General features: G+C 38.3%; 1 protein-coding gene across 1 annotated transcript in view; it reads left to right on the forward strand.

Annotated features, from left to right (window-relative positions):
* The window catches only part of NEK9 (NIMA related kinase 9), a 38,540-nt gene that overhangs the window by 3,090 nt on the left and 13,873 nt on the right, over nucleotides 1–21,577 (forward strand). The window contains exons 3-16 of the mRNA XM_041758940.1: nucleotides 1,660–1,715; nucleotides 2,258–2,328; nucleotides 4,029–4,134; nucleotides 5,828–5,959; nucleotides 7,487–7,597; nucleotides 8,661–8,725; nucleotides 11,711–11,761; nucleotides 12,222–12,414; nucleotides 14,233–14,377; nucleotides 15,292–15,492; nucleotides 15,684–15,730; nucleotides 16,992–17,147; nucleotides 19,136–19,244; nucleotides 20,103–20,264. Coding sequence (XP_041614874.1) covers nucleotides 1,660–1,715; nucleotides 2,258–2,328; nucleotides 4,029–4,134; nucleotides 5,828–5,959; nucleotides 7,487–7,597; nucleotides 8,661–8,725; nucleotides 11,711–11,761; nucleotides 12,222–12,414; nucleotides 14,233–14,377; nucleotides 15,292–15,492; nucleotides 15,684–15,730; nucleotides 16,992–17,147; nucleotides 19,136–19,244; nucleotides 20,103–20,264 — 1,605 coding nt within the window. The remainder of the gene's footprint in view (nucleotides 1–1,659; nucleotides 1,716–2,257; nucleotides 2,329–4,028; nucleotides 4,135–5,827; nucleotides 5,960–7,486; nucleotides 7,598–8,660; nucleotides 8,726–11,710; nucleotides 11,762–12,221; nucleotides 12,415–14,232; nucleotides 14,378–15,291; nucleotides 15,493–15,683; nucleotides 15,731–16,991; nucleotides 17,148–19,135; nucleotides 19,245–20,102; nucleotides 20,265–21,577) is intronic.

Here is a 21,577-nt window from a genome sequence, read left to right on the forward strand (position 1 = left end):
GATTAAAAATTTTAAGTGGATTTCTAGAGTTGAAGAGAAATAACTCAAATAGTTTAAGAGAATAGTTCTTAGAGAATTTTTGAGTTACAAAATAAGGAAAGGGATTTTCCCCTGCATATTCAAATTCTTGTGCTTATAGTTCCATCTTCAAATTATTCAGATGAATTTCACATTCACTTTTCAAGGTTTTTTCACATGAATTAACTTTAGGCATTAGTGTTAGACATCTAATTAGGCACCAAGAGACATGTGGCATGGCACGGCTTGATGTAATATTAATGAAATCTTATGAGTGTTATTTATTTATTTTAACTCAGCCAAAGTTATCCAACTGAAAAGTGGTTCAAAGTTCATAGCTGAATGAAAATGGCACATGGTAAAGCATGGCCTTAATTTATCTGGTCTCTGATTTCTTTGGACCATTTTGCTTGTAGATAGTATTAGCTCAGTTCTAAGAATATAGACTCTAAACCCATATCACAAGCTCTAGTACTTCTTAACTCTCTAACTTTGCACAAGAAACTTTCTCTGCCTCAGCTTCCTCATCTTAGTATGAATTTATTAATAAACAGTATCTGTCTTCTAGGGTTGTTGCATTAGATGAATATGTAAAGTCCCTATCATAGTTCTTGGGATAGGAGTAAATCTTTAATACATACTGTACTAGCTCTTATCCTTATTACATAGGAGAACGCTCAAAGCCCTTTCTTGAGCTACAAGCTAAAAAAAGTCCCAGCATATTCTTCACTTAGATCTCTAAGAAAAAGATCCCAGACTTCTAACTTTTTGTGTTTTTGGCTTATGTACCGTGATTGTTGCTGGTTCTGATCAACCCTTAATGTATAAGATTATATTAGAGATTTCTGAAATAGCAGAAGCCTAAGCAGCTAACTTCCTTTGTGGTTAGGAGGGACTAGAACAAGTGGTAGATTTGTTGAAACATTGAGTTACTAACTTAAAGGGAAAGGCATTGTGAAACTGAGGCGAGCTAAGGCAGCAGTTATAGTTGCAGGTAGGAAGTAAAATGAATGGTGATCATTTGTAGTCTGTTATTTGATAAAGGCAAGGGAGAAACAAATTCAGAGTTCTTCCTTAGGAAGGAGTTAGTAAAGGGAGTAATGATTAGAAACAGTCTAGGGTATACCCTAAATTATGGAAACCGTTTCAGTGTGAAGTAGTAAAAAAAAGGAAATTGTCAATGAGATACACCTGTATGTACAAAACATGGCATCACAGGTATAACCCAAATGTTCTAGTAGTCACAGTCACACCAGAGAGTTATTACAAAAATATTGCAGTTTCCTTTAAAAGGAGTCCTAGGAAAGAAAATCTTTTGATTTTGAAGACTTTCAAGGTATTTTGCTAATTAGGATAATATAGGAATGGGCTTTGTTCTTATCTTTTCTAAAAATCTCATATTTCCCATTTTTGTATTGAGCCTCCCTTGTTAGGGAGGGGAAACTTTGAAGAAGACTTTGGATACAGTCCTCAAAAGGATGGGAAGAATTTTGTAAAGAACCAAGAGAAAAGAAGGGGTTTCCTTTGGAGAGGAAGCAGAATCCTTCAGTTCCTTGTGTCACTTGTTGAAACCCTAGTGGCTACAGGAGCCAAGCTTTGATCTTTATGAAGCAATTCACACCTGTCTCTTGTTAATTGCAGGAGGGAACCTGTATGACAAAATCCTTCGTCAGAAGGACAAGTTGTTTGAGGAAGAGGTAATTCATGCTTCTTTGGAAGGAACCTAGAATTGTATATTGTTGTGATTCTTACATTCTAGGCCTATATTTACTCTTCCAACAATGAAGAGTGTTTTTTTCCTTTTGTTCAGACTCCTTCCAGGCTCTGGTTGCTATTCATGAGAAAGGAAACCTCTAACAGGGAAGCTCTAGCTGCTTCCTAAACGCTTTACCTCCACATCATGATTCTCTATGGGCTTTCTTTCCCCGGTTCTATTACTGCAGACTGGTATGCCCAGTTTTCTATACTTTTGCGTTCTTTTTCGTTTTTTTTCCACAACTCTGCTTCACCATCCCATATTTTATAATAACATCGGAATCGTTTTTATGATGACCTGCTTTTTATTTTTACCCCTACCACTTTTCTTTGCCTACTCAGCCTTCAAGCAAGAGATGTCAGGTCATGTTGTATCATAACCTCTGGTTGCAGTTTCCTTTGTTTTGTTTGTTTTAGTATGTGTCTTTATTTAAATGGAATTTTTTTTGTTTCCAGTCCAAATATAATTATTTTTTTTCTGTAGATGGTGGTATGGTACCTATTTCAGATTGTTTCAGCAGTGAGCTGTATCCATAAAGCTGGAATCCTTCATAGGTAATGAGTGAAAGAATATGGGACAGAGGGGTATCTGAGTGACTCAGTGAGGCATCTGACTCTTAATTTCAGCTCAGGTCTTGATCTCAGGATCATGAATTCAAGCCCTGCATTGGGCTCCATGCTGGGTGTGTGTGGAGCCTACTTTAAAAAAATATATTTGAGGGCAGCCCGGGTGGCTCAGCAGTTTGGCACCACCTTCGGCCCAGGGCGTGATCCTGGAGACCTGGGATCAAGTCCCACATCGGGCTCACTGCATGGAGCCTGCTTCTCCCTCTGCCTGTGTCTCTGCTTCTCTCTCTCTGAATAAATAAATAAAATAAAAAAATATATATATATATTTGAGATGGATTCCTCCCCACCAATCTAACCCCCATCTTGCATACCTCCCATCAGCACTATTATATTTTTGGTTAAGCGGTCAAGGCTTTTCCGTTAATATAATTTAGGAAGGAAAGAGTGAGTAATGAAGGGTGTTACCTTCACTTCCTGAAGTTAAACTGTGTTTGTAATCTAGGAAGAATCTCAGTAGCTAAGTACTGCTCAGTTGCTTTTTTATGAGATATTTTAGAGTTGAATCCATTAATTCATCAGTAAAGTCTAGAAGTCACTAAGAGAAGTGATGTTAGATTGGTTGGAATTCATAGTAAATGTTTTCTGTGAGCAATAATAATTGGCAAATATTTTTAATTTTATAATTGAGCCTTAATTTACATAAAAATACAATTAATTTTACAATTTAATAGCTATCTATTCATTTCTAGCTATAGGAAAGAACTATTAGAACATTTCCACATTATACCCCTCTTAAGTGAGTCATTCATTGATCATTGCTAGAGATTAGTGTTGATTCACCAGTATTTCTTTTTTTGTTGGTTTATTCATTTAGTTAACATGTGCTTCTTAATATCTATTGAATGGCTATAGTTGCATATTATTTTCTTTTCAAAAGTTACAAAAAGTATTCTGGGTTTTTCACATGTTAAGGAAGCCGGAGTGTGAACCAGGCACAGTTTATTTGTGTTATATATGACCAACTCATCTTTAGAAAAAGAGCCAGTGGTTTTATTTAGGTGATCTACATAACCTAATCATGTTGCTGCTGGGATGTGCAATCTTTTCCCTTGCCTTAACAGATTTGAAACTTTAACATCAACCAATTCAAGGTTTAAATGGTAATTGAAGAGGCAGCGCACCTCATAGGAACTATAGGATTACCTAGAGCACTGTGTTTTCTGGTTTTGTTTTGTTTTTTTTTTTCATGAGAGAGACAGAGAGAGACAGGCAGAGACACAGGCAGAGGGAGAAGCAGGCTCCATGCAGGGAGCCCAATGGGACTCCATCCCAGGTCTCCAGGATCAGGCTCTGGCCAAAGGCGGCGCTAAACTACTGAGCCACCCAGGCTTCCCGAGCACTGTGTTTTCAATCTGGCTCTCAATTTTTTCTGATATCCCCAGTGGTAGGAGAGACGTGACTGTGCTTGAAGCCCTAAAGAATGGAGTTAATTCTCTGCCTCCACTCCCCCCAATCCCCTTTTCAGTGTTAAGGTGCATGTGAAAGTGGTGATCACTGTTCGGGATCCCATAATAGTCTGAGCAGTGGTAACCACTCATTTTATTCTGTACTAATTCTGGGCAGAGTCAGGGGTGAAACAAAATGATTGTCTGTAGGAATTTAATATACAGTATCTTTTATTCCAGAGATATAAAGACATTAAATATTTTTCTGACCAAGGCAAACCTAATAAAACTTGGAGATTATGGCCTAGCCAAGAAACTTAATTCTGAGTATTCCATGGCTGAGACGGTAAGTATGTGTTGCCCTTGTCTTAATTTTTGTTTTCTTATCCTTTCCAGTACCCTGTTCTATAACGTAAACCATGTTAAATCTCACATACTTTTCTCAGTATTTTTTTAAGTTCTCCATATTTATTTAAAAAATTTTTTAAATTATTTTTTAAAATAATTTATTTATGAGAGAGACACAGAGAGAGGCAGAGACACAAGCAGGCAGAGGCAGAAGCAGGCTCCATGCAGGAAGCCCAACGTGGGACTCGATCCCTGGACTCCAGGATCATGCCCTGGGCTGAAGGTGGTGCTAACCCGCTGAGCCACCTGGGCTGCCAAGTTCTCCATATTTATAAAGCAGGTCTTCAGGAGTCTTTCCTGTGCTTACTAACAGGCATTTACATGCTCAGGTGTTCCTTCAAGAGTCATTGTCCACATCATAGCTCTGACCTCATAGCCCTTTCCAACACTTTCTAAAAACAAAGAAATGCTCTACCATTTTTTCTGGCCAAGAATCTTTAGTAGATTTCAGTTTATCTCTTATTTAGTATTTGAGCTTAGGATGTTGGACATCTATTTTTGTGTTTCCTCTGAATTTTCCTGGTTCAGAAGCCCTATATTACAAATAAAGGCTAAGGCACAGAGAACAATCTGATGTTAATATCGTATGCCATCTCAGTTGCAGGGCTCCCTTCTCATGTGATCCTAAGAAAGACCATTGGTAAAGAGTGGACCTAAGTTAATCTTTAAGGACAGTGATTCCATCCTATTATCCTATTAGGAATTATAAAACCCAGTTATTACTCTTCTAGTTTTGCAGTGCTCTTTCCATAAAATTAATTTTGTCTTGTTGATGTGGTTTGGTAATGTCAAGATATGCCTGTAAGCAATTCAGAGACATCCAAGGATGCTAATAGCTAGGGTTTGGAATCTGCTTCAGGAACTCAGTCTGCTTGTATCATGGTGTCATATTGAGCTTCTGAAGAACCAGTCATGTCTTTATATGGATTTTTCTCATCAAGAATAATCTGGTAAAACCAAGACTTGACTTTTTTAGCCAGTTAAATGTAAAAAAGGAATGATACGAAAATTTATAAGTGCCATATAAGCCATCTAAAACTTGCTTTGCTGGTTAAAGAGGACTATCAGTTTTATTAGAGCTTCTGGGGTACTCATTGTCTCTTGTCTGGGGAGAGGCACAACCTCCATTCAGACATTTTTATTTCCAAACCCATTCTTCAAGGCAGAAGATCTTTTTTCAAATTTGAAAGAAATTTCTTTAGCCATTTTAGTATTACAGATGTCAAATTGAGCCATTTACAGAGTTTCAGTACTATGCATTTCAGTTAGAACTTTTGACCCCTTTATTTACTTATCATCTCCCCACTGTCAGTTTTTTTTCCCCCCATTGGCGAACTTCTACTAAGTGTGTCTTTATCTTTATGACATCTTCAGCGGGCCTAAGCCCTCTGTGATCTAGGAATCACTGTTGTGCCTCCCAAATTACCACACTGCCTTAACCCTTTTTAATTGGTCCAAAAAATGTGATATGAAAAAAGATTTCTTCCCATCTCATAAAAAACATTTCGGGATTTGCTGATGAATATTTTATAGTTGTTATCACTAATTTGTGGGAAATTTACTTTAGTTGTTGAAATATTAATATAGTTACCTCAGAAATGAAGTTATTCTTTGTTTTCTTTGTTGTTCAGCTTGTAGGAACTCCATATTACATGTCTCCAGAACTTTGCCAAGGAGTAAAATACAATTTCAAGTCTGATATCTGGGCAGTAGGCTGTGTCATTTTTGAACTGCTTACCCTAAAGAGAACATTTGATGCTACAGTAAGTTGTATTTTCCCCACCTTGTCCTTGAAAATGGTATAACTTGGTTGAGAGAACCAAATTCATTTATCCCCGAGTTTCTGATTTTTTCATCAGAAATCGGCTGTAGGCCAAAAAAAAGAAAAAAAAAAAACTATTCAGGCTTGATGTAGTGTATTACTGAAATACTGTATATCAGATTTATCTTTAACTTGAGCTCCCCACTGAAATAATCTTACTCAAGTGGTTTGAGCATTGTACTTGAATTTGTTGACTCTAATTTTGAAATTGGCTCTAGGATCCACTATGTGATGTTGCAGTTTAGATAAGCCATTTTATTTCTTATGCTTCAGCTACATCATTTTTTTTAAAGCTAAAACAAATTATGTAATACTCATATAAGTGTTATTTTTTATAAAATATTCCACACTGACTCTTATATTAGAGGTTGTTATTGTTTAATGGACAACAAATTCCTTTTAGTTTATCTTCTTTTCTTCCTAAGTAAAAACAGTGCTTCTCCAACTTTCACACACATAGGAGATCACCTGGGCACCTTGTCAAAATGCAGACTCTTTTTAGTAGATCTGGAGTGGGTCCCAGTATTCTGCATTTTTAACAAGTTCCCACATGATGCTGATGTTGCTAGTCCATGGATCAATTGGCATAGCAAAAATGGATTCACATCCAATATTCTCTACAAACCATGTATGAGAACTTAAGTAAATCATTAAAGAATTTCTTCAATCCTCTATTTCATTATCTATAACAAGGAAAAATAGATATTTTTCTTATAGAGATGCTATGATAATGTGTATGAAAAATGCAAATATGAAATAATGCTAGTTCATTGGCCTTCCATGACACCTATTTGTTTTTCTAAATCCTAGTTTATTCTGATGTATCATCTAATTCTTCTTAATAATATAGCAGAAGGAAAATGAGTTTTAGAGTGAAGATAAACTTTGGTTGGTGTTATAACTCCATTTTTTACATCTGTGTAGTCTTAGGCCAGTTACTTTATATCTTTGAACTGATAATTATAATAACCTCCTTACAGGGGTTTTGCAAAGGTGCCTACCTAGCAAACTGTGATCTCCCAATAAAAGTATTGATGGTATTATAATAATAATATTATCATTGTCATCTTATTATTTACTGCCTTGTCTGTTATTGTAGAGTATCCCCTGCATAACATTAGGAGGCAGGTTACGTGGCAGAGAAGATACTTAAAGCCAATAAGCATGGCTAATCTTGCTTTCCTCTTTCTTGGGATTCAGTTGAAGGGTCAGATTATAATATACTCTGAGTATTATACTATTGGCCACATAGTCATACTTCCATGTAGGCCATTTGGCTTCATTCCTTCTGATAGCAACAGTGTATCCCTAGCTATTTCTTGCTGATGCATACTCAGTTATAAAAGAAATCAAACCTAATACAGAACAATTGCCATTTCTTTAAAAAAAAGTAGTCACAGACATCTCAGAACCCCTACTGATAGATTATATAATCTTTATATAACCAAGAATAATCATTTTCTTATAGAATCCACTCAACTTGTGTGTGAAGATTGTACAAGGAATCCGAGCCATGGAAGTTGATTCTAGCCAGTACTCTTTGGAACTGATTCAAATGGTCCATGCATGCCTTGACCAGGTAAGTGTGACTTAACATGTTGATTTCAGTTGAGGGTTTTCCCTTCCCACCATAGTGTTTGGAGTATGGTATGCATACTTTGTGCAGATTCCTGCATAAAACCACATTCACTTCCCAGGGTAGAATATATTTTGACTATACCCAGAAGAATAAGCATTGGCAATTCATGATAGTTATTTGTTGTAGGCAACAAATCCTTAAGCTTTATTCTGCTTTATTCTTACTTTACTGATTTGTGAAATTATCTTACCATCTAAATTGTGCTCCATTTTTTATGATTAAGATTAATTTTTGTAAATTGATTTTATAGAATTTTAGTCAGAGTTCCTAGTGTGCAGAATATATATAATTCTTATATCTCACAGTTGCCTTGTAGTCTAGCTCTAGGTTGGTATTATTCAAAATATGGTTTGTGAACCATAGGTGTTAGAATTGCTAAGGGATGGAAGAGTTTTACAAATAAAAAATGAAGTTTCCTGAGTCCCACCCCAGACCAACTGGATCAGAAACTCTATAGATAAGGCCCAGAAATCTTTATTTATAACAAGCACTCTGGGAGATTCTTTGTGCTATATATATTGCAATTTAAGAGACAATACCATACTGAACAAATAAGGAATGTGCATTCTCATTCACATACAAGTATTGATGATAATGAGATGATATGCACGAAACATGGAATGTGACATAGGAATGTTTTTTTTTTTTTTTTTTTAAACAAAAGGATAATATACAGTGATCTTGGAGTAATCAGCATACAGCCTTCTAAGGGGAAGTAAAATTCCTCGTTAGATCCCATTTTGCCGTTTTCCTTTGTTTTTTTTGTTTGTTTGTTTTGTTTTTTAAGATTTTATGTATTTATTCATGGGAGACACAGAGAGGCAGAGACAGACGCAGGCAGAGGGAGAAGCAGGCTCTCTGCAGGGAGCCCAATGTGGAACTCAGTCCCAGGACCCCGGGGTCATGACCTGAGCCAAGGCAGATGCTCAACCCCTAAGATACCCACAGTGCCCCATTGCTGTTTTCCTTTAAATTAAAACTAACCCAGTTTTGTACTTTTTAGGATCCTGAGCAGAGACCCACAGCAGATGAACTTCTGGATCGCCCCCTTCTCAGGAAACGCAGGAGGTAAAGTACAGAGAAGTCACTTTCTTGTCTTTCTTTGGATAGTTAACTGTTAAAGACCTGATCAGAGGACCACAAGAGAGGGCAGTGTTTCCTGATGTGGCCATTCTGATGCCATTTTCTAGCAACATCTCTGTTTTCTTTTCTTTTCCTTTTTTTTTTTTTTTTTTTAAAGATTTTATTTATTTATTCATGAGAGACACAGAAGGAGAGGGGGAGAGACATAGGCAGAGGGAGAAGCAGGCTCCGTGCAGGAAGCCCGATGTGCGACTCAATCCCAGAACTCCAGGATCACACCCTTAGCCAAAGGCAGATGCTCAACCTCTGAGCCACTCAGGTGTCCCAACATCTCTTTTTATTGCTTGAGGGAAGCTCCTGACTTTACTTCCTTAGTCTGTGCTATTTTGTTCTGAATATATACTGATGAGACCCTAGCACCCTGCACTCCTTTCATCTGTGAGTTTTCATCTAGAATTGGAGCATTAGAGTATAGAAATTAAGAAAGGAGAGCTCTGGACTCAGACATTCTTAGGTTTGTATCTGAATTCTATTATTTTCTTTGTCAAGTTATTTAACATCTCTGTTCTTTAGTTTTCTCCTCTGTAAAGTCAGGTAGGGTAAGGATTAAGAGAGGTAATGCATATAAAGTGCTTAGCCCAGGGCTTGGCACAAGATGCTCAGTGATTGTCAGATAGTAGTATGGATTTAGAGTGGGCCTTTGTTTTTCAGCGCATTCGTTTAGATGGTGTGTTGCAGTCAGAGGAGTTTTCTTATGCTCATTTCCTGAAATCAAGCTTGCCTGATTATTGGCAGGTTACTTCCTGAGATTTTTTTCTGTGTTCAGGGTCTCTAGAGGAAGGAAGGAGGTCCTTTATTCCTCACATCCTATAGGAGGCTTCAAACCCAAACTTATTGTTTTTTTCAAACCCAAACTTAAAAGAAAATGTGTTGTTATTCTTTCTTTTTTCTTTTTTTTAATTTTTATTTATTTATGATAGTCACAGAGAGAGAGAGAGAGAGAGAGAGAGGCAGAGACATAGGCAGAGGGAGAAGCAGGCTCCATGCACCGGGAGCCCGATGTGGGATTCGATCCCGGGTCTCCAGGATCGCGCCCTGGGCCAAAGGCAGGCGCCAAACCGCTGCGCCACCCAGGGATCCCTATTCTTTCTTTTTTAAAAAGTAATCTCTACACCCATCACAATCCTAAGATCAGGAGTTGCATGCTCCTTTGACTAAGCCAGCCAGCATCCTTTTATTATTCTCATCCTGTTATATTCTCATCCTGTTGTACTCTTTTTGTCTTACTGTCCTTCTTCCTCCCCTACCAGTTCTTTGTTTCTATAACTTCCCAATATTTAAACCTTTCCTCTGCTTTTTTTCTTTTCTTTTTTTTTTTTTAAAGATTTTATTTATTTATTCATGAGAGACACACACAGAGAGAGAGGCAGAGACACAGGCAGAGGGAGAAGCAGGCTCCGTGCCAGGAGCCTGACACGGGACTCAATCCCGGGACTCCAGGATCATGCCCTGGGCCAAAGGCAGGCGCCAAACTGCTGAGCCACCCAGGGATCCCCTCCTCTGCTCTTTTTCAAGTCTTGCCCATAGATACATTAAGTATATATTTAATTCCATAATCTTTGCTATTCGGTTAGTACCTTTATTTTGTTATGTCATTTAATCTTTTTTGGTTCTTTTTCAGTTAAGGTCTAGTTAGTGTTTTAGTGTCTAGAATTACATGTAATACTCCAGAAACAGCACTATGACCTTCTACTTATGTTTGATGCATATTCCAGCAGTATAATATGCTGGTCAAGAATATTTAAATTTTTTATCTGGCTTATTTTCCCCAACAGTAAAATCACTATTTAAATTTTTTTCAAATATTTTCATTGATAATTTTTTATTGCAATTTTTATTGAGATAATTATAGATCTACACACAGTACTTCATTAGAACTTTGTACTTTGATGGAAAAACATAAGGCAAAGAGCTTTCCAGGTAAAGCACAGATAGAGCAAACTGTAGAAAATATTCAGGAAACACTAAGTCCTACTTGATTAGTGGGTCTAGACCTGGGGCTCTCAATAAGCAACACCTCAAGGGCTTTCAAAAAATACTGATGCCTAAGGAATTCAGCTATAAGTGTTTTAGATAGAATGAGAACCCTGAGCAAGAATATGGGAAGTAAGTAGAAGGAAAGGCTGGAAAGGTAGGTAAAGAATCTTGAATGCTGGACAAAGGGATCTGTGCTTAATTCAAACTATAGTACAGTAGTGGATGTTTATGAGAGGGTAGTTAATGTGATAAGGGGCATGCTTAAGGAAGACTCATTTAGCAAACTAATCTCAGTGTTAAATCAGTAGAGGACCAATAAAGTGGATTGGCACTGTGGTGAGTTAGACCTATTAGGATGTGCTACAGCAGTCTAGGTGGGAAGCAAAGCTACTCAGAACTAGGGTGGCAAGCCTGGAGGGGAGAGGTGAATATAAAGGGCACCATATAGGTAGAATCTCTAGGACTTGAATATTAAAGAGGGACAGCGTAGGAGTTTTAAGCCTAGTTTACTGGGAGAATGGGGAGTGCCAGTTATAGAAACAAGAGAATCAGAAAGAAAAGCTGTATGGGACAAAGACAATGAGCTGAGGTTTAAAGATGGTGAGTTTGGGAAGTCAGTGGGTAGCCTGGATGGAGAGGTCAGCAGGTACTCAAAATGTGCAACAGAGGTTCTCTAGGTTCTCTGTTCCAGCTTGGAACATTTCTTGAAGAAAGAAAACAAATGGCCCAAACTGCTGTCCCCCTCATATTTAATGATTTTCCAAAGTCAGGCCTATGTAACTGTTTGAATGGTATTGAGATACTTTTCCCAAAGTATTGTCATGTTGCAGGAGGTATATTGTTTATAGAGGATTAAATCTATGAAATGTATTAAAGAGACACTGGTACAATGTAACAACTATTCTTTTACCCATGTATCTTTTCTTTTGGTAGAGAGATGGAGGAAAAAGTCACACTGCTTAATGCACCTACAAAAAGACCAAGGTAATGCCTAGGAGACTCATAAAAATTGAAATACCTTAAATTACCATTAGGAGGTCTTTCTTTCTTTGGTCCATGCATTGTTTGATCCCTGTAAGTAGCCTTTGAGAAGCATCCTTTGAGAAGCCAACATCTACAGAAATGTCAGCTAGTCATTTCTGAGAAAACAGAAGGCTATAATTTCATCCTCATGCTGAAGTGGACATCATTACCATGATGAATGTTGAAATTTGAAAAGTGTAGGTGTTATGGACCAGACTGGAATCTGATCTGGCTGAGCTGTGATGAAGCCCTGAGGCAGAAATTGCAAGGCCTGCTCTGATAGAGGGTTGAAATAAGTTGTCGAGAAAAAACATACTTTCACATGCCATAATTGGCAGTTCTTCTCTGGGAACACTGGAAGCATTTTTCTTTGATATAGTTTTTATGTTAAATGTGCCTTTGTTCTGGGGGTTGTTGACAGGTCAAGCACTGTGACTGAAGCACCCATTGCTGTGGTAACATCACGAACCAGTGAAGTCTATGTTTGGGGCGGTGGAAAATCCACTCCCCAGAAACTGGATGTCATCAAGAGTGGCTGTAGTGCCCGGCAGGTGTGTGCAGGGAATACCCACTTTGCTGTGGTCACAGTGGAGAAGGAACTATACACCTGGGTGGTAAGTGAAAGCTAAGTACTTTAGAACAGTGATGTAAACCTAATTGTTTACTGGGCTGAGGATGTCTAAGTATTTTATTAGTTGAGTGTGCTGTGGGAATGGCAGCATGGGGTGATGGAACGTAAGCTCTTATGAGACCAGGGATTTTGTTTGTTTAGTTCACTGACGTATCTTTCCCCAGTGCCTGGTACATATTAGGTCATTTGTAAATGTTTTTTTTGAATGAATGAATCAAAGAAGACGGAAGGAAAGAATGAATGAAAAGATCCCTAGGTCTGGACTCAGGAGACTGGACTCTCATTTACAGCTGAGTGATTTCAGAGTCACTTAATTATTCTATTGCCATGAGTTTCAGAGCAACTAGTATCTGTGAAATAGTTTTATAAACAAATGAAGCAGTGTACCACATCAGGAAAATTCTAAGACCTTTATCAGTGATTGAAAATGGCTAGGTATATCTTCAGTAGAATTTTCCTTTGTTCCCTCTTTCACCCTGTCTCTACCTTCTGGAACAATTTGCATATATTTGCTGTTTCCTTACTCCTGCTCATTCATCATTTGCCTACAATGCAGCTTCCATCCCTGCCACTTGATTGAAACTACTCTTTAAAAAAATGACCTCTAAATTGTGAATATAAAACAGATACCTTGTCGTCCTTACTTTCCTTGACCTTCCAGCAGCATTTTTGACCGAGTTAATCACTCTCTCCTTGTAGCTTTGTCTTCCCTTGACTTCCATGAGAGCTTCTTCTCTTGGCTTTTATCTTGTCTCTTTGGCTGTGCCTCCTAACTAGTTTTAGGCTGCTTTTCCTTTACCCAGCCTTGTCTTAGGCCCTCAGTTCTTCTCACTATTCCTCTTCTTTCTGGGAGAGCTCATTTTCTCCAGCAGCTTCTCCACAAATAAAGGTTTGTCCTCAGTGTGTGACAGAGTAGACACTCAATTATTAATAGATTGAAAGAAGGATGGAATGATTGGGCCTCTGTTACAGAATGTTAACTGTTACTTCCTTAAAACCCCATCCCTTAAATAACTAGCCCATAGGGGGCTTCCAGAGATGGAGTGAAATTATTGTCCCTTCAAAAACATTTGGATAAGGACTTAGTTGAATTCTTGTATGAAAAGATTTACTTTTCTCTATAAAACTGATGAAACATGATTTAGAACTACTCTTGGTACTATATAGCAGCCCTTGGATGCAGCCAGATTCTTTATAATTGTTCCATAGTTCAGGGAAACTGACCAAAATTCATAAAACTTCTAGTAAGGATTTCCAAGAGACTATACTCCTATAGAAAGCAATCAAGGTAGACTATATAAAGAATTTCTTTTTTTTTTTTTTAAGATTTTATTTATTTATTCATGAAAGATACAGAGAGAGAAAGGCAGAGACGTAGGCAGAGGGAGAAGCAGGCTTCAGGCAGGGAGCCTGATGTGGGACTTGATCCTGAGACTGAGGATCACACCCTGAGTCAGGGGCAGGTGCTCAACCGCTGAGCCACCCAGGCATCCCAAGAATTTCTTTTCACCAACACCCATAATTAAATGTAAAAGCCTTAGACTTGAAGGAGAAAGACAAAATTGGGAATGTGTTCTTTTAGGTCTTGATAGGTATCAGTCTGGATGCTTTTTAAGTCTTTACCTGTTGGCAGGGATTTTTATACTACCTATCATTAAAAGGCTTAATCTCCTTACTGATTTTTTTTTTCATTTCTAAATTTTCAGCTGATTTTTTCCTATGGTTTTTTGATAAGAAGTATATTGAAGAGTAGCTTTTGGCATGAAAAGTTAAAACTTCACAAGACCTCTTTATTTCACAGAACATGCAAGGGGGTACTAAACTCCATGGTCAGCTGGGCCACGGAGACAAAGCCTCCTACCGACAGCCAAAGCATGTGGAAAAGTTGCAAGGCAAAGCTATCCGTCAGGTGTCATGTGGTGATGATTTCACTGTCTGCGTGACAGGTAAGCCATCAACAGAAAGCATGCCATGCATTGACATGGGGTATTGTACTGAATGCTCTGCAGTTTCAGTGGGATTTTATAGCAAAAGACAGTATTCTAAGAACCAAAGACAGTGAGCAGACACACACATTAATAACAGAAGCCCAATTTGCAATGGTATTAGTGTGGGGTGATAAGCAAAGAAAGGCACGTGGATAACAGAGAAGAGGTGGGATCAGGAGAAAGATGTTGTATGTTCCAGTTGGAAGGAAAAATAATGTTACCACCTAGTCAGGTATGGATAACACCAAATCAGAAATAAAGAGCTGAAGTTTAATTTAGTCTTTTTTAAGCCATTTACATTTTTTTTCAAAAATTTTTTTAAAATATTTTATTTATTTATTTATTCATGAGAGCCGGGGGGGGCGCGGGGGCTCAGAGACACAGGCAGAGGGAGAAGCAGGCTCCACGCAGGGAGCCCGACGTGGGACCCAATCCCGGGTCTCCAGGATCATGCCTCGGGCTGAAGGCAGCGCCAAATCGCTGAGCCACCCGGGCTGCCCTTTTTTCTCAAATTTTTATTTAAATTCTAGTTAGTTACCATACAGTGCAAGTTGGTTTCAGGAGTAGAATTCAGTGATTCATCTCTTCCATATAACACCCAGTGCTAAAATTTAGTTTTTATCTTGCCATTAGTTACTTTTTCCTTTTCTCTAGAAAATAGAGATGGCCCCAATAAAATTTCAACATAGTACTACCACCTTTTAAAAATTGTTATAACGTACCCATGATCCCCTAAATAGAAACAACTCTAGACTTTTGTGGTCTATCCTTCAGATTTCTCTGGTGAAATCATTTCATATGAAATCCCTGGATGAGATAGTTTCATTCCAGTCCTGTCCAGCTTTCTGATAGGTTATGCCTTCCTTTTGCAGATGAGGGTCAGCTCTATGCCTTTGGATCCGATTATTATGGCTGCATGGGGGTAGACAAGGTTGCTGGGCCCGAAGTACTAGAACCAATGCAGCTGAACTTCTTCCTGAACAATCCAGTGGAGCAGGTCTCCTGTGGAGATAATCATGTGGTGGTTTTGACACGAAACAAAGAAGTCTATTCTTGGGGCTGTGGCGAATATGGTAGGTGTAGCCTTGTCTCTGTCCACTTATTCCCAGGAGCCAACTTGACTTCAAGCTTGTATGCTTCTAAGCATATCATGTAGCTTGTACTTGAGAACTGTTGATTCTGTAAAAGAGAATGTCGTTATAGAACATTTTCATTGGGAAAGAGGACCTCATCTTAATGGTTTTCTTTCTTATGTGTATCTCAGGACGACTGGGTCTGGATTCAGAAGAGGATTATTATACACCACAAAAGGTAAACTCATAAGCAGCTTCTTCCTAAGCTTATGTAGGTCACTCAGACTCCAGTAATAACACAGACTACTCTTTCCCTGACCCCTCATGTCAAGGTGTTTATTTCTGAAATATTTTCTATCTGGGAGACTGACAGTCCAGGATTCCTGATTTAGCACTATGTGACCTTGTCATCTGACTAAACCATAAACAGTTGAGAAGGAGGATATAGCCATTGTGGATACCCTGGAGTCACATTTTATTCAGGAATGAGAGCTAAAATCTGCATGTACCATGACAAAGACACATTGAGAAAAAAAAAAAAAAAAAGACACATGAGCTAAATACACCCCAGAAAATTCCTTGGGAAGATATTGGAAAGCAATATATTCCCTCTTAACCCCACACAGCCACTTTCCCGTCTGATTTCTACAGTTGAACTCCAGATGAAATGTGTGTTTGTATTTAGGGGTCATGTTATATGAAACATAATACCTAATTACTCTCAGCACTGCAGCAGCTAGCCCTGCAGGAGTTGGCACAGGAGCTGAAAGCAGCTGCAAGAGGAGCATGGTCATCTGTCGCACACTCACCCTAGGATGCAGGCTCGCCTGCCCACTGGAAGGGTGACTGTAATCAACTATATCATTCACTGTTAACTCTGTTTATTTGCATTTCAAAAATTAAACATATTATTTGTAGGACTGTGGCTGTTCCTCTTCTGAAAAGGCTTTTTTAGAAACACGGAGGTTTGAGTTTTCAAGTTTCACAGACCATGATCCTGTCACCTTACCATTCCCCAGCCCTGTTTAGTTAGCTTGAAGGATGTGAGCCAGGACTTGGAAGTCCTGGCTGCTGATTCAGTACACTGTCACTTCACTTATAATGTGACCAGACTAGGACCCTTTAGGGCTACTGAGTTTCTTCTATAGCTGCTGTGGCCTACCATCCCAGGGGACAAAATCAGCAATGGGTTGAAGCTTCTCCTTTCCCAGTGTTTTCGGAGAAGTCTTTGTAAGAAGGACCTACTGCTAAAACAAACTGACAAGACTGTCTGTTTAGCCAACCTGGAAATGCCTTCTTTTTTTATTATCAAACCTGAGCTCCTTGTTGAAAACCATAGTGTTTAAGCTGCTGGGAAAATCTGAAGAGGATATAGCAGTCTTTACTGTGGGCAGTTCTGCTAAATGTGGGACATCACTTTTGATGGAATTTGAGGGTTGTGTCCTAATGCAAGTTACGTTTGGGGGATTTTTTTTTCCTGATTTTTTTTTTCCTTGCAGGTGGATGTTCCCAAGGCCTTGATTATTGTCGCAGTTCAGTGTGGCTGTGATGGGACATTTCTGCTGACCCAGTCAGGCAAAGTGCTAGCCTGTGGACTCAATGAATTTAACAAGCTGGGTCTGAATCAGTGCATGTCTGGAATCATCAACCATGAAGTGAGTTCCCTCTTTGGTGCCTTAACCACACTGTCACACTTTCTCTTAGGTTAGAATTTCTTTGAGAATGCTATTGGTTAGTAACCGTGGAATTTTACCTAAGAATAAAGATTTCGCAGATACCATTTTTTATTTTCAATGAAAGAAGCTAGCCATGAAAGAGTATACACCATGTGATTCCAATTATATGGAGTTTAAGAACAGGCAAAATCAACTTATGATGGCAGAAGTCAAAGTAGTGATTACTTCTGGGAAAAGGTATATGAGTATTAAAAGAAGGGATCCTAGAATCATGGAAATGGTCTATATTTTGATCTGAGTGATGGTTTTACATTCATATACATACAGAAAAAAATTTCAATCTGTACAATATTTTTTATAATGTATTATGCCACAATAAATAAATTTATTACAAAGAATCAAGTGATGGAATTCAGGTACCTATTTCTACTCTATCACTGAAATAGGTACAAGAAAATTTACATGAAAAGAAACATTTTCTTTTTCTTTTTCTTTTTTTTTTTTTTTTGAAAAGAAACATTTTCATGTATCACCTCCCTGAAGAGTTTTTTTAGATTTATTGCTACAAAATCACTGATCCTGTTCAGGCCTAGTGAATATATTTACCATTCACTTCCTTCAAGGATATCATGAAATTTACCACTGTTATTAAGACTTCATTTCCTTAAAAAAAATAAATAAATAAAAGACTTCATTTCCTCCTTATGTTAATATGATGATTTTTTTTCATGTACTAAAGAATCAAATTAAGAGACAAAAGTTTTCAAGGCCGCCTGCCTGGCTCAGTTGGTAGAGCGTATAAGACTCTTAATCTCAGGGTCATGAGTTTAAGCCTCACTTTGGACATGGAGCCTACTTTAAAAAACAGGGCACCTGGGTGGTTGAGCATTTGCCTTTGACTCAGGTCGTGATCCTGGGGTCTGGGGACCAAGACTCGCATCTGACTCCCTGTGAGGAGCCTGCTTCTCCCTCTGACTGTGTCTCTGCTTCTCTCTCTGTGCTTTTCATGAATAAATAAATAAAATCTTAGAAAAATACAATAAATTTAAAAATGTAAAAAAAAAAAAAAAGAGAGAGAGAGAGAGAGAGACAAAAGTTTCCTGACTCAGGGAATAAGAGTTTTTAAGTGGGCCTCCTGGGTGGCTCAGTTGGTTAAGCATCTGACTCTCAGGTTATGATCTCAGGGTCTTGACCTCAAGCCCTGCTTCAAGCTCTGTGCTCAACATGGAGTGTGTTTGTCCCTCTCCCTCTGCTCCACCCACCCACCACTCTCTCTGTCTCTCTCTCTCTCATAAATATATAAAATCTTAAAAAAAAAAATGTTAAGCAATCTCTGAAGTAATGATTCTCAAATGGGAATGTACAAATTTGGGGCAAGTCTGGGAAGGGTGTCTACGTAGTTTGAAAAGACATATTCAGAATTACCATTACTTGATTTGGGTTTTTATTATAATGTTAGGTTTGTTGTGAAATTTGAGAGGAATTTTTTAATGCTAATCTAAAGGGACGTGGGTTTTAATATGTTGAGAACTCTGCCTTGTAGATGAAATTAGATCACAGTAAACTAGTTGCTTAATGGGCCAGAGAGAGTCATCAATATTTTAATCCTTTGCCCTGCGTTTGTTAGTATGCAGTATCTATACCAAGACAAATGTCAATGGTTCTATCCTCATGTAGGTAGATACCATCTGGGATATAGAGTTCATGTTTTGTATACTTACTCTTAGATTAGGAATCTAAAACTTTTGTTGTCAGAAAGTCCTGCTTCATACACTAATTAAATTCTCTGATTAAATATATGAGCTTATTTTGTCTTGTATTCAATTGGATGAAAAGTTACCTGGCACATTTTTCTTAATAACAAATTTGCTTGAAAGCCCTTTTAGTCACCATGACAGCATTTTCAGCCTACTATCCCTTCATTTTTACCTCATGAGTCTTTGCTTTCTGTTTTTACCTTGTTTCAGGCATACCACGAAATTCCCTACACAACCTCCTTTACCTTGGCCAAACAGCTCTCCTTTTATAAGATCCGTACAATTGCCCCAGGCAAGACTCACACAGCTGCTATTGATGGTGAGTTGATTTACAACTTTTATACACAGGCCTCAGTAGCTCATGCTTTTTTTCCGCTCAAGTGTTGGCTCTTCTTCTTCTTCTTTTTTTTTAAGATTTTATTTTTAAGTAATCTCCACACCCAATGTGAGGCTCGAACCCACAATCCCAAGATCAAGAGTTGCACATTCTACTGACTGAACCAGCCAGGTGCCCCAAGTATTAGCTCTTCTTAACAATATATACATTCTGGGACACCTGGGTGGATGTTTAAGTGTCTGCCTTTGGCCCAGGGTGTGATCCTGGAGTCCAACGATCGAGTCTCACATCAGGCTCCCTGCATGGAGCCTGCTTCTCCCTCTGCCCATGTCTCTGCCTCTTTCTCTCTCTGTGTCTTTCATGAATAAATAAGTAAAATCTTTAAAAAAAAAAAAAACCAATATAACAATATATACATTCTTCTGTTTACTCCCTGGCATCCAGTATTATCTCATTAAAAAATTAGGCATTCAAGTAAATTTTTTTTGGTAATGATTATAAATGCAGTCAGTACATCCCTAAATAAGAATGCCACGCCTATAATTCCAGACAACTACTGCCTTTAATTAGTGCCATTTAGGAGTTTACTAAGGTAGTATCCATTTTCTACATGCAAAATACAATATTAGGGAGAAAGTACAATATTGAATCACTTCCTGGGTCAGATTGGTCATAGATCTAGATACCTTAGCTTCCCTGAGTACAAGATTGTGTGGCTGGCTTTCTATTTGTATACACTTAACAACCAGAAGCTAGTCCATGGAACTCTACATTGACTGCATTTTCCCCTCTGTTCTGTGCCCCATTTGTGCCTTTTTATTTGTTTTTATTCTCTCTTAGAGCGAGGCCGGCTGCTGACCTTTGGCTGCAACAAGTGTGGACAGCTGGGCGTTGGGAATTATAAGAAGCGTCTAGGAATCAACCTGTTGGGAGGACCCCTAGGTGGGAAGCAAGTGATCAGGGTCTCCTGCGGTGATGAGTTTACCATTGCTGCCACTGATGGTGAGTCTGTACACACCATTTCAAGCTTTCTGGATGGCTGGCTATATTTTAATGTTTGGCAGGGAAAGAGGTGGACTGGTTATTTAGATAGCTGAATCATACACTTTTTGTTTACATTAAATTGGTGTCCAGTTGTTATGCATTTGGAGCTTCATTAAACTTCATGTGTTCAACATAGTGATTATTTAAAATAAAACAGATTTCTAGGTAATGGCTAAGTTAATATTCTAAGTTCTTTTTATTACTTTAAATATTTTGGTTAAATGTTTTAAGAATTTGGGGTGCCTGGGTGGCTCAGTCAGTTAAGTGCCTTCAGCTCAGGTCATGATCTCGGGGTCCTGGGATCAAGCCCCAAGTAAGGCTCCCTGCTCAGTGGGGAGCCTGCTTCTTTCTCTGTTCTTCTCTACCTTGTTCTCTCTCTCTTTCAGATAAATAAAATAAACTTTTTAAAATAAATAAATAAATGTTTTAAGAATAATTAAATATCTACATAAACCTGGCCCTACACCATGTTGTTTTCAATAAATGTTGGCTGGGTGACTGGAGAGAACAACATAATCTAACCTTGCTCCTTGGCCAGGCTCAGCCACACTGCAGTGATGTTCTCAGGAACTGCTAAGGTTTGAAGGGCTGAATACTGTGTGTTTCTCAGCTTCCAGAATTGGAATTGGCCTAACTGAATTTTCTTCTTTTTTCCTCTCATTGCTCTTTCTTCTCCACAGCATCTTGCTCCTTTCACCACTCTTCTTTACCACCACTTGAGCTAGTCTTTATTCCCTTCCCTCTCTATTCTGCTTTTTAAAATTTTTTCTGTATCACCTGAACTTTTTTGATTGTTGTAGCCACTTCTTTCTTGTGACTACTGAACAACAAATCACATTTCATTTTCTTATCTTTTGACTCATTTCAGTTCTTGTTGCTTATGATCTAAAATGTCTGTTTCCTTTTAGTCTGTGCCTACTGTATATACATGAGGGATCCAGGGACAGTGTCAAATAAGTACTCTGTTACCGTATTTAATTAAGTGAACCAGCTTTTGGGGTTAACCTTCTCCACTTGTCCCAAAATGAGGGATTTTAGGGAGCAAACTGTTAAGGTCAGATTAGATCAATGGAAATGCTACCTAGAAAGACAGAGTGAGGGTGTCACTGAGGATTAAGTGCTGCAAGTCAAGTAGCACTTCCTGACAGAGCCTCAAGAAGGTGATATTTCTTCAGTACATCTGTGTCCTTCACAAGGTCAACTCAGAATGAGGAATGTAGAGTTGAATTCCATGGCTGGGCGTATTATCTCCTAATAAATGTTTCTGTACT

The sequence above is a fragment of the Vulpes lagopus genome, chromosome 6 (genome assembly GCF_018345385.1).
Source record: "Vulpes lagopus strain Blue_001 chromosome 6, ASM1834538v1, whole genome shotgun sequence".
Classification (NCBI taxonomy): Eukaryota; Metazoa; Chordata; class Mammalia; order Carnivora; family Canidae; genus Vulpes; species Vulpes lagopus.